The sequence below is a fragment of the Bicyclus anynana genome, chromosome 16 (genome assembly GCF_947172395.1).
Source record: "Bicyclus anynana chromosome 16, ilBicAnyn1.1, whole genome shotgun sequence".
Classification (NCBI taxonomy): domain Eukaryota; kingdom Metazoa; phylum Arthropoda; class Insecta; order Lepidoptera; family Nymphalidae; genus Bicyclus; species Bicyclus anynana.
Genome location: NC_069098.1, coordinates 10,788,625 through 10,802,204, shown reverse-complemented (window position 1 = coordinate 10,802,204; position 13,580 = coordinate 10,788,625). Strand labels below are relative to the sequence as shown.

General features: G+C 36.2%; 1 protein-coding gene across 2 annotated transcripts; it reads right to left on the bottom strand.

Annotated features, from left to right (window-relative positions):
* Positions 1-520: 520 nt before the first annotated feature.
* LOC112053611 (gamma-interferon-inducible lysosomal thiol reductase) lies at positions 521-11,756 on the bottom strand. 2 transcript variants are annotated; one of them, XM_052886238.1, is made up of 5 exons: positions 6,419-6,695; positions 3,516-3,653; positions 2,066-2,239; positions 1,477-1,617; positions 521-673 (listed from the first exon to the last, which is right to left on the bottom strand). In XM_052886238.1, the coding sequence occupies exons 1-5, from the start codon at positions 6,494-6,496 to the stop codon at positions 542-544; spliced, it is 663 nt and encodes a 220-aa protein (XP_052742198.1). In that variant the 5' UTR covers positions 6,497-6,695; the 3' UTR covers positions 521-541. The 2 variants fall into 2 exon arrangements, 1 of the variants encoding a protein (XP_052742198.1); XR_008251574.1 differs by lacking the exons at positions 521-673; positions 1,477-1,617; positions 2,066-2,239 and adding exons at positions 9,940-10,073; positions 10,549-10,737; positions 11,625-11,756 and having other exon boundaries at positions 6,419-8,444.
* Positions 11,757-13,580: the final 1,824 nt, after the last annotated feature.

Sequence of the window (13,580 nt, the reverse complement as noted above, 5' to 3'; positions counted from 1 at the left end):
TCTACGGGCTGATTTGTGATTATATCAAGATCACGAGATCCAGAGACGCCCTTGAGAGTTGTTCAGCCCATAGGTATCTTGTTTCTGCCTTCGGACCACTTATGGAGAAGCTTCTGCGCTCGCCCAAACCTCCCGGTGACGCACAGAGGTCCCATTACACAATCACTATCCACTATATCCATACCAATTCCCATTACACTACGGCACTTACACAATTAAAAAAAGACTTGGGTTCGAGTTCTGTCTCGGTCTGTGAAATAACTTTTCATACTTCTAAAAAAATTCCTGAATCAAAAACCCAGCCTGTACTGTATTTGGAAAGTTGGTAGTGTTACCCGAGTCTCACAGTGCATGTTAAGTTGTTGAAGAACTTGATATTATCTCTCTAAACCTCCCAACCCGGTATGGAGCGGCCTGATGGGTCAAAGCTCCATATCCCCTCCATAAGGGACCCCTGAACTTGCAGGCCGTTAAAATATGCTGCTTAAAATGATGAATATCTCAACTAATAAGACGCAAAAATATTCAAAAGTTTATTTCGTTACACATATAAAACGTGGTTCAAAGCGAGGTAGTTGTAGTGCTTGGCACATGGTGGCACGTCCGGTATTAGTGAGCAGATTGTGCCAAATAAATCTCTTTGACTGTTGTTTTGAATCTCTTGGTTGAATATCTGAAATATAAAAAAAAATAGTAATCCAATAAATAGTGAGTGTGATAGAAAATTAGAATTTCGGGCCATAGAAACATTGGGGGATCATCATTATCAACCCATATTCAGCTTACTGCTGAGCTCGAGTCTCCTCTCAGAATGGAGGGGGTTAGACCAATAGTCCACCACGCTGGCCCAATGCGGATTGGCAGACTTCACAAACGCAGAGAATTAAGAAAATTCTCCGGTATGCAGGTTTCCTCGCGATGTTTTTCCTTCACCGTTTGAGACACGTAATATTCAATTTCTTAAGTGATATTTAATTTCTCATTGGAGGATAAAGATAATAAATTTACGATAGTCATCCACAAGTTTATTTATTTTCTTCGGGATAATATAATAAGCCATCCAATTCCGGATTCCAGGTTGCTCATGGATGCATTTTTAAATTTATTTTTATTTTGACGGCCTCCGTGGCGCAGTGGCATGCGCGGTGGATTTACAGTATGGCGGTCCTGGATTCGATTCCCGGCTGCGCCGATTGAGGTTTCTTAATTGGTTCAGGTCTGTGGCCGTGGCTTCGACAAAGATGTACCGCCAATCGATTTACCGTGTTTCCGTACGATGTCGTGTAGAAACCGAAAGGGGTTTGGATTTTCATCCTATTCTTAACAAGTTCGCCCGCTTCCATCTTAGATTTCATCACTTACCGTCAGGTGAAATTGTTGTCATGGTCTTAATTTGTAAAGAATAAAAAAGCTGCACTAACCAACAGAACGAAGTAACATCATCAACATCAACATGGAAATTAAAAAAAAACTTACTCCATTTATGGTGACAGTGGGAACAAACTTCGGTTTCACCAAGTCGGTGTAATACTCCGATTCTAGTTGTAACGCCGTGCCTTTGCCTTGCAGCACGCATTGTTCTACTTCTGTACTAGATAGCATTGCTCTTTCAACGCACTGAAAAAAAATGTTAAGCGAGTGTTGTAGTATGGGTTTTCTTCATAATATTCCACGTATCTGTTACGTTATGCGCTTTTACATATGGTTAATTGACCCAGAATGTCAAGTCTATGGCATTTGTGTTTGTTACTGCTAGTACTGAAGTCTGCCAATCCGCATTGGGCCAGCGTGGTGGGCTAAGCCCTAACCCCTCTCATTCTGAGAGTAGACTCGTGCTCATCAGTGAGCCGAATATGGGTTGTTAATGATAAAGTTTTTAATGTTAGTCAAACATAAGTCCGCATTTAATTACAATATTTCCTTTATCCAAAGGTTGTCTGGCAGATATTGCTTTAAGCAATAAGACCACCTTTGCACGTACTTGTTTTCTATGTTTTCTTTGTTGTTGTTTTTTTTTGTGCAATAGAGTATAAATAAATAAATAAATAAGTCTACAAGAGCTTACGTCAAATCTTCCTTGTGATCCAGCTTCAGTATACATTTCGCAGGCCACATACTCCAACCTTTCCTTATCACTCCGATCACCTAGCAGATGCAGACTGCAATCCTGCACTATGTTGCCGAGGCACTCTGATGGACCGTGTTGACATTCGAATCCTGCATCACCGTAGTTTATACTCTGAAATCGATATAAATAACTGCATTTGATTAACATATTAACCAATTTTTCCGGATTAATCTGCGAAAGGTCGTTGGACTTACAGATTTTAGCAGACTCAGACGTAATTACAAAAAAAAGAAAACTAATGTCGAACAAAGGTCACAACATTTGTCAGGACAACTTAATTAACAAATCAAACTGTAACCAATATAAGACTCTAAAGTGGCAGAGAATGACCTTGAGTGAAGTCACGCACTTGTGAACGATGTGTGTAGGATTAAAGGATTCTTTAACTGTTAACAAACACTCCACTTTTCCACTCAAGTCACTTTCCCCGCCTATCCCAAGTAACTCATAAAAGAATTACACACACAACAAGAGATGTGGACGGCTCGAACGCCACGAGCACACTCAAACCGTCTGTACCGCAAGTCGTTGCAACGCGGCACAGGTTGATCAAGAAACACGGGAGCATTTTATTTTAATGAAATTAAATTTTTTTTTTATAGTTTTACAATCACTGCTGAGACCTTCTTTTCAATAAAAATCTGTCAGAAGGTCTCGCTCTTCCATAATTACAGCATTACATTCGGCATGACTCAGTGCTTCACAGGACATGGAGTCTATACGCAGTATATACTAATGTTATAAAGCTGAAGAGTTTGTTTGTTTGTTCGCTTGAACACGGTAATCTCAGAAACTACTGGTCCGATTTAAAGATTTTTTCAGTGTTAGATTTATCAAGGAAGGCTTTAGAGTTTAGGCTATATATTATCCCCGTATTCCTACGGAAACGGGGAGCACGCGGGTGTAACCTCGAGGCGTCAGCTAATACGACAAGCATTAAATTTTTTTCTTCAATTGCATCTTTTGACGGCCTCCGTGTCACAGTGGTATGGACAATGAATTTAGAAGGCGGAGGTCTTGGGATCGATCCCCGGCTGGGCCGATTGAGGTTTTCTTAATTGGTCCAGGTCTAGCTGGTGGGAAGCGTCGGCAAGACGTACCGCAAGCGATTTAGCGTTCCGGTACAATGTCGTGTAGAAACTGAAAGGGGTGTGGATTTTCATCCTCCTCCGAACAAGTTAGCCCGCTTCCATCTTAGATTGCATCATCACTTACTATCAGGCGAAACTGTAGTCAAGGGCTAACTTTAAAAAAAAACTGTTTGTTTGTATTTATATTCGTTTAGGTTAGCTACGTCGACTAAATGTGTTTTAACACAATGTTGTAAGTTAAAATTATCATTTGGTTGATTGAAAATTGTCTTAGAATTTAAACTTCTTATACTTACTCTCGCTTTTCCAAAAGGCACAAACTTCAATTGGACATAATCAGAGAGATGCTGCATTGATGGTTCCAACTGTTTCAGTATGAACGACTTGCTGTCGGGGCATTTACTCTCATAGTACACTGTTAGTGCTAGCAGCGACTGTAATCAATTTATAATTACTTTTTAATAAAACATTCATCATCATCATCATTAGCAACCCATTTTCGGCTTGAGCACGAGTCTCCTCTCAGAATGAGAGCGGTTAGATCAGTGGTTCACCACGCTGGGTCGCTGGCCCAATGCGGATTGGCAGACAAACTCGAAGAGAATTAAAAAAATCTCAGATATGCAAGTCTCTTCACGATGTTTTTCCTTTACCGTTTGAGACACGTGATATTTTATTTCTTAAAATGCACTCGGAACTGGATTCGAACCTACGCTCTCGGAACCGAAGGCAAAGGTCATATCCACTGGGCTATCACTTGTAGTAATTTTAAAACATTATTTGTTTCGTTTATTCAGTACCATCATGAGCATATTTTAATGGCCCGCAAACAATGATTTTATACTATTAGATATGTCGTTGCCCGCAACCGGAGGCGACGCTGCACTATTTCCTTATAGATAGAGATGAAGAGATCGGGAGCTCAGACCATATAAGCGTATTGATCTAGAGGTAGAACGAGTCCAATGTAAATTGATATCAATGATCACTTAATTATTAATGAGATTTATTTTTCTTTCGAACTTAGGACCTCATGTTACTATGCCGCATAGGCTAATCCGCGATCTACCAAACAATTATTTATGACAAGAGCTCTAATTCCTTGTCAGAAATTTTCATTAATTACTTTTCATCACGAGTATGACCTGGAAAGTTTTGTCTTTGCAAACCTGTTGCAAATATATAGGTTAATACATATGCTTATCGTGACAAAGTTGCAATAATATGTGACCTACAAATTTAAAATTATTACTAGCACAGGACAACTTTTACTGGCCCACTTACTCTGACCTCGCCTGCGGGAGCACGCGCCTTACTTCGACATTCAAGTATATTACGCGGCCTATAAGTTGATCCATGCGCAAAAACACATTTTTGTATGTTAGCGACGTATGGACGAGTAACAATCGCGTACGAAATTTTTAATAATTCGATACATTTAGCCCTCATTCGGACGACAGCGTTTTTAAAACACAAAGCTTTTTATCGAGCACTGTTTCAGTTTTGGGCGTCGGAAATAGACCTTTATTCAACTTCATTCTATACGCTACCCCCGCCAACGCTTGGTTATAGCGCGTTAAAAAAGCGATTTTTTAACTCTATAACTAATGAGGCCTTAATGTACATGTATGTAAATACAGAGCAAGCGTTTAACACTTTTGTTTATAATTTTACCACCCCTTTAGCTGAGACATCAATCTTAGTTTACAATGTAGAGGCTGCACCTATACGCTAGGAGCTGTGCAAATATGCCATTCAAAGGGTGATTTTAAGTATTTTGTTACTTTTTAATTTTTCTTCTGTTTTAAGACGTACAAAATATGTCTTTAATAAATATCATCATCACCATTAGCCTATTTCGAGGACCCGCTAACATGGTCAGGCCTCCCTCTTTACAGGAGAGGAGATATTGAGCTAAAACGTTTTTCCAATGCAGGCTAGCGGGCCGTTATAAGGATTTTTTTTTTATAGAATTTCAACTAAAAAGTAATGAAAATGAATTTAAAGGGCATCGCTCGCGCTAACGTAGATATTTTATATCAAATTCATATTGCATGAATCAGGAAAGTTAGATATTTTATCTGAACGAGAGTCATATTGTTATCAGTACCCCCAAAATTATGATAAGCACACACAATCTTTTGCACTTCTACTCAAGTTAGCATCATTAACAGCCGATGGACGTCCACTGCTGGACAGAGACCTCTTGCATGGACTTCCAAACAAAACGGTCTCGAGTCGCCAGTATCCAGCGACTTCCTGCAACCTGCTTGATATCCTCAATCCACCTAGTGGGGGGTCAACCAACACTATATTTACCAGACCAAGGTCTCTTTCTCGAGGTCAGCTTTTCGAGATATGTGCCAATTGCCACTATAGCTTCACGACTCGCTGAGCTATATGAGTTTGTTCTTCTGTGGATCACCTATCTTCGAATTCGAACTTGCAGAGAAACTCGAAGCATATCCAAGCAAGGATATAATAATTGTTCGGTAGAAAATAACTTAGTAAATCGGTGAGTATTTGAAGAGGATTGAATACTCACAATGCAATTATACCGGCAATAATGGAAACCTTCATGGCAATCATTAGCAATGCTCCACAATATACATTATCACGAAAGTGCGGCATCGTCACGGCAATTAGTTGTAGCAATCGTGCGAGTGATGACTGACAATTGATTGTTAAAGAATATACTTCACGCCATGTGATCGTATTATTACGAGTGTTACCAGTAAAAGAGTTCCTTCGTAATCTGGAAAGCCTAGTGGAAACAGTCACTTTTATTGAGAAGAAAAAATTCTGTTTTCGAGTGTTATTTAAAGGGTTTGAGGCAAACGGCAAAGAGAGATAAACATTATTGACTCTAGATGCCGTATTGTTTATGTTGTCTGTTAAAAATAATTTTAAAGAATATTTCTCAATTTACAAAATTGAGGAGGTCTTTTTTAGGGCAATTCTATTATTTAAAAGTATTTCGATAGAATGTTAATAACATGTACGACATATTTTATCAATACTTATTAACTTAAAATACAGCTAATGATAACAATTAGAAAGGTTTACATAAAACTCGTTATTTTAGAAGTCTTCGATTGTCAACAATATTTATTTTGTTTCAACATGAACCAAATTAAAAAAAAATAATAGTAATGTCACAGATAAGGTAGTTAATTATTCAAATATGTGTAAAACTTACCTTTTGAGCCATAGAATTGCTAAGCTGTTTGATTGCAAATAATAAAAACATTAAAAACTGTAACTTAAACTGCACCATTTTTATAGTCACTAAAAATCTTTTCAATTTAAAAATAAGGTTTGTTTGTGATGAATCGCTATTAGTTCTGGTGCGATATTTGTGATCGCTTCATTACGCTTTCATTATAATATTTTTATTTATTTAAACACGTGTCAATTGTTCAGTTTCTATACACGTCTGTCCACATACAGAGCTGCTGGTAATGTTTACATATACAACATTCGACCACGCTTAAAAGTAAATGAAACCAAACTTATCAACATTATATTAGGTGTGCTACTTTGCATTATGTATGGTCATATTATTATGAGTGCCTCGTTGGTCCAGGTTAGATTATGTGGTATCTATTCATGAGGTCCTGGGTTGGAATCCTGAGGTTTAATTTTCAGTTAAAGAATAACATTTAAGGATTAAAAAAAATTAATGAGTTTTCCAGTAAAATGAATCGGTTGAGAATTTTTAAAAATATTTTTCTGTTTATAATGGTTTTAATTACAATAAATGTTTCAAGTTGTGAAAATTGACGTTGTAATATTATGAAATGTTATTAGTTAATTTAATTTAGAAAAATGGTCAACTATAACTGTTGCATGGTCAACTATGGGGAGCCGTGGAATTTACTTTTGAGACAACCTTACTTAAGTTTAACTGTTTAAGCTATTACTTCTTTAAGCTATTGCATTAAGCTAACCTTATTTAAGATATTACTTCTGAAAAACATTAACAATTTGTGATAGAGATTACGATAGAGAATAAGATGATACAAATATTTTACTCACCTTTTATGAAGACATATCAAGAGATCCTCCAAGAGAGAGAGAGGAGTTAATCCTCAAAATATCGAGCAAATTTGAGTATAGAGCACATAAATTATAGCGAAAGATATAATAAAGATCATATATGGCTGAATTAAGTAAATAATATAAATAATCAAGCTTATTATTATTAAAAAATATACTATTTCCATTTAATTTTCGGCTGCATTTTAGGTGGTTTGTATTGAATTATTTGATTTGTTTTATATGTATATGGCTCATGTTTTTATTTGGTATGTCAAAATTTTGATTTAAACTCACAATGATGTAGTGACACTTTTCATTTTTACAATGTCATTAGATTATGGCTCTGTGTTCGAAGTACCAATAAGGTTGCATACTTATTAAAAATACAAAGTTATTTGTATCCTTTGTATCAGGATCAGATATTTTACGTATATAATCTAACTTGTATAGCTAATGGCAAGTAGATAAAAGTACGTGCTGTTAATTAATTTTCTTTAAGACTGAATTTATTTTACTTAAGACTGAATTTATTTTCTTTTCTTTTACACTGGTACCAAAATTCGTCACATGTATTCCCATTATACCGAGGTTATATAATTGAATTATTTAATACTTTTTATACCACTTAATCCTTATTAATCGTTTTCTTCTCTTAATGTAATATATGTATTTATATTCTTAATTATATATTTGTTATTTGTCTTCTGTTAGCATACTTAGTTTAGTAAGCAAGTGGTGTTAGTTACGGAAAAATATGAGCAACCGAAAATTAAAAATCTTGTTTAAATAGTTTCTCATATATTTTGAATATCTTATTTTTTCATCTCAGTTAGGTACCTATGTAGTTTTTAAGATATCTGCAGAGTATAAAAAGCACTTGCTTACAATACTAATTATATTATTGTGCCTAGTCATAACTTATTCTCGTATTTTTATTAGCTAATCGTTTATTCGTCTTTATAAACTGATTAAGTGTTGAACACAATGGCTTTTTAGATCCTATATGGGAGTTTTCTGTTGTGTAAATATGACGTATGGCAGATTCCTCTTGTTGTACGTTTGTTTGTAAGCTGGCGACAGCACGTTGATATTCCGACCTGACTTCCTCTTCAAAATTGTGAATTTGTGACTCTGGCCGTGATGTCTGCTCCACATAGTTATCTCTAACTTCTGTGTGAAAGGTTCTGTAAAAAAAACAGACAAACAAAATATTTCAATTCATTATGTCTAATTTTTGTTGAGAAATAATGCTATAAGGAACTTAAGCTAACATATCGTAATAGTTGTAGCGTATCCATAGTAATATTTAGTTTGTATCGTATCCATAAGTTAACAACGCAATTTGTAAATCCCATGCACATGTCGACGCTAACCACTTGACTTTAATATAATTTTAGCAAACCCTAATAAAGCTAAAGCTAATTTTACTTTGTAAAATATAAAATTAGTTGAACATTAAACGGGAATTGGTTAATACGCCTTTCTTTGCTCTTTACCTTCTACCACACACGGCAAAGTGGTGACTCCGACGTGATGTACCCGTCGGGCTTTGCCACACACGGCAAATAACTATACAAATCATGCCCACGTGGAATGGTAGTAACAATACTGGCTGGATTTCCAGGACAGCCAGGCTGATCCTTAGCGCGAAAAATGAGCGATGAGAATGATGGACTGGCTCATTTTTTGCGCATCATTCATCTGTCACCACAACATGTTTAATATTTTCGCTATTAATTCCATTTTGAATAGTTAAATCTTTATTTCTGATTGATTTAACTATTTATTTATTTATTTATACACATAAAATATGCCCAGAGAAACATTACAGTTTCCCAATTCGTTTCTCGAGCAATCAGAAATATAATTACAACAATAAATCTAAAATTACAAAATGAATATTAAACAATCAAAATAATTTATAAATTATAAGTTAATTATACCCAAAGCTGACTAACAGTATACAGAGTAGAGTGAAATATTTAGTTTAGTACAATGTAAATAGACTTGAAAACATGATAGTTATTTTTAAATCGTGTTAGTACATATTATTCAAATGCTTAACTAAATATTGAATGCTGTTAGGAGCTAATTAATTCATCGACATATTTTAATATCTAGTTAATTGATCCATCAATTTAACTTTGCTTTAGATTTCGACTAATAGCCCATTAGTGGATAAGATGATGATCTGTAAATCGATTATCGGGAGTACTGGGTGCTTGTAGCTCGGGACAATGAAGTTTGGTCCTTAAATAGGGCCTATGTTTTCTTTGAACTCCAATGATTTGTTGTTCAAATTAAGCTCTTCATTACATAGTTAAAATTAAGCCGCCGCTCTCCGCCGTCTCCCGCTGCATGTTCGCTTATATCTTTTAAACTATTGAACGGATTTTAATCCTGTTTTCGGAGATAGATAGAGTGAGTGAGTGATTAGGTGGAAAGAGTGAATCAAATATGTTTAAAAGTGTATACATATACATTAAAAGTACAGAAAATATATCAGAAATGCAGTGTGGCTGCCGAGCCCTACGTTTTGGGCCTGTTTTCAGCGATCGGCTTGCACAGGGTGTACCATTCAACCTGTAGATTGCAGAAGCAGTATAGACTAATCATATTATCAGAACATACATAGCAGAAGCTGGGGCGGGTCGCTAGTACCTCAATCGTGACACTTACCGTGGTACCCAGTTCAATTTATTGTGCGTTCTAATTTCCCGAAAACCTTGTTTGAACTTTTCTCTGTCGTAAACAGATTTAGCTTTGCTGAGTGGTAGTCGAAATTCTTGGCATTTCGGTTTTGGAGATCTGATCTACAAGTAATGTTATCTAAATTTAATTTATTATGGAAAACTTCAAATTATTTAAAAACGAAAATGTTTTTGTTCTCTAAATCAAATTGATGCTACTTAAAGTCGTGGCTTTATTGATATAGTTTATGGGTACTAGAGGAACCGGTCAAGCTTCGCTTAGACACTTCTTCTCTATCCCTACCCTACTCTACCCCTACCCCTACCCTCCCCTACCCTATGTCAATCTGGAGAGTCTTTTTAACTATCTTCATTTAAAAATCACGTCAATTCATGGCTCCGTTTTGCCGTGAAAGACGGACAAACAAGCAGACACACATTTTCACATTTAAAATATTAAAAGTATGGAATTATACAAGCTTGTTATATATATTTGATTTTTAATATTAATTTATTTCATACCAGTTTCCATATTGTTTAATAACTAAGTTAATAAATTAAGGCACAGAAAACATATATGAAGGTTAGAATTTCTCACCCAAGGAACGTTTGCATAAGTATAAAATGTCATAATATCCTTAGAGTTTGAGGGTCTTGATAATTGTTGAGCAGTGAAGGGCCGGTGATGGAGCCTGTTTGTCGTTAGATACGGGTCCAAATATTTTTCAAAGCCTTCGTGTGTCGTATCTAGAGGCTCTAACTCTTGAATTGAAGGTTCTACTGCTGGCTGCAACGAAAATATTTCAACGAAAATCAATTATTCGGTTTCTTTTCTTCCTTCATACTCTGTGTATTTTAGTGAAGAACTTTAAAAGATATTGCAAAAACTATTCTAAGTTCAAACAACAATCTGGACGCGTCTGCTTGGTTTTAGCATCGGCAATGAAAGAACTTAATACTATTACCTACTAATTGAAATAAAATCTAAATTAGTAAAGTACCTATCAACCTAATAACTAAAAATTACTCTTAAGTAAAATTTTTATTTTATTTATTTATTATTAATTTTAGGCAGGAGTTGTTCTTCTTCTTCAAGGTATATTCCTTGTATTGATCATACAATGATTTTTTTTTCTATGTTTAGCTAATAACTAATCCAAGCAAGGCCTTAGGCTATTAATTTTTCTATGTACTTTTGACTCCGACACAGGAGTACCTATTGTTAGTATGATCACTCTACAATGGAAAATATAAAGAGTTTGTCAATGTTTCGCGGAATTCAGCACAATTAATCGACTTTGCACATAATTCTTTGAACATTGTACCTATGGCTCGATGACGGTCTGAATATGCTAGTTTGAACATTATTAATCCGCAGATATACTTACAGATTAGACCGACACAGCTCAACGAGTCGCGATGCTGAAATGGCAATGGGCGGGGCACATAATTTGAAGAGCCGATGGACGTTGGGGTTCCAATATGCTGGAATGGCGACCCCGCACTAGAAAGCGCAGTGTTGGTCGACCCCCCCACCAGGTGGACTGACGACATCAAGCGAGTTGCAGGGGTTCGCTGGATGCAGGCGGCTCAGGATCGTGATGTTTGGAAGCCCTACAAAAGGCCTATGTCCTGCAGTGGACGTCCATCGGCTGATATGATGATGATACTTACAGGCACTAGAGGCAATGATACAGGATGCTTAAATTGATTTTTATCCGTAACCAATCTAGATGCAGAGGCGGGTGCAGTATATGCACTTTTCATTTCAGTAGTTCCATGCGCTGTCAGGGCAGGCGTACGATCTGCAAGCTATAACAATTTTTAGAAACCAGGGACTGTAGCCACGTGGCACGTCGTTTCTCTTTCTACAAACGCTAACGCTTCGAAAACTTAAAATAATATGGGAATGACAGATCCGATCGATAACGGATCACCTGACCTGTCGATAACGAATATCATTCCCAAACATTTTTTTAATTTCAATTTCATTCAAAGCAGTTGCGATCGTAGAAAGACAATCGACGTACCACATGGCTACAGACCCAGGTATTTCTTTAATAGGGCTTTGAGCCTGCGTTAGCTAGAAATACTTACTTAGTTTCATGAAGGCTGAAAGTTTGTCAATCCTACCATATTTATGTCCGATAAAACTGATCGTGTGTTGGTCGAATATGCATGACATCATGCCGATCGCGACGAACACACGGTCAGTTTTATCAGATGTCAAGCCGTTAGCACTGCAGGCATGTGGGCTTATCGGATGGTGAAAGGCTAGCATCATAGCCATAGCCTACGGGTATAGGTATTTCGTTTGGTTTATCAAAATTCGTAGCAGGTATCATTTTTATCTTTAAATAGGTAGGTACTTACAGGAAATTTGCAATTATATTTTTCTTACTAAAGGGATCCCTTAAACCTACTCCTCCCAAGGTCACAAGTCCTGGGACGTGTTTGAGGTGTTTCCTCTACCAAAATAATGGTACAACCTGTGCTGTCGCTGCTACCCTTCACGTCACATAATATTGTGGGATATCTGTCTTAATTACTATGTATCAAAAATTCACCTTTCTGCTTGGTGGATAAATGAAAAGATTGTCATAGCATGGCGTGTGCTTGTTTATTCTGTCTATTTCTGGTATTTTATATCCATAGTCCAGTGACGTTTGCGACCGCGACAGAGCGCCGGTGACATTATAGTCTCTGCTATATTCCAACGCTTCTGCAATGGGTACTTTCTGTAAAGGAATTTATTTTATTATTTTTGTTGACTATGTAAAACTAGCTAGGTACTTTACTAAAGATATCTTAGAATTAATTAAACCAAAAAGTAGAAATGAGTCCACTTTTAATATACTCGTATAGCTGAAGGAGCAGCCATATTTTCTTACCTGTTCTGTCCAATGACGTATATAGAACTTTTCAGGGCACTATGTTTCTAAGAAAACAACACCTATCAATTCTCTGCGTCTATAAATATAAATAAATGTTAAGCCACATTTCAACGCTTCCTAAATGCTTCAGATTACAGCAATACCAATTAGCGGAATAAAATCACTTTAGTGGTAGATTCCGATATCAATACTCGTAGGTTAAAGTCATTCTCATATTTATTTTAAACAAGCTTTTTTGTTTCTTTTGTGAGAAATCTTTACCTTTCATTTTTAGTGGGCACACAACTAATTTTGATACAGGGCCAAAAGCACGCTACGCCACTGCTCTGGTCAACAATATTTCATACTAAGTAAGTATAGATATGTTACGTGCCTACAAAACCACCTCAAAAGTGATCCGAATTTAGCTACTCCACTGAGCACACACAGGCATAATTTGTGTTTACTTAGGTACATTATATATTTATGTACTTGTATATGCACAAGTCACAACTCGAAATTGTAGACAATATTATTATTTGTTAAAATAAAATAAAAAATAGGTAATATTTGGTAAAATAACTTTCGTCGTTTACTATGCGACTAAATGAAATTAAGACAATTAGCCACATTTGTTCGCCTCAGTTTCGACGCGTTAGTGACATATCTAATAGAATAAAATCTATGGATCTGGTTATAATTAAGGTATGTACTTACCACCTCATGCAGTACATCTGGCGGGTTTCTCCAATTTCTT

What these genes read in the sequence shown, in the direction of transcription:
- LOC112053611 (XM_052886238.1), bottom strand. Translation starts at nt 6,496, where the DNA reads ATGGTGCAGTTTAAGTTACAGTTTTTAATGTTTTTATTATTTGCAATC. An exon ending in TGCCTTTTGGAAAAGCGAGA is followed by an intron (nt 2,240 to 3,515) that starts GTAAGTATAAGA and finishes TATCGATTTCAG; the next exon opens with AGTATAAACTACGGTGATGC. An exon ending in GATCACAAGGAAGATTTGAC is followed by an intron (nt 1,618 to 2,065) that starts GTAAGCTCTTGT and finishes ATTTTTTTTCAG; the next exon opens with TGCGTTGAAAGAGCAATGCT.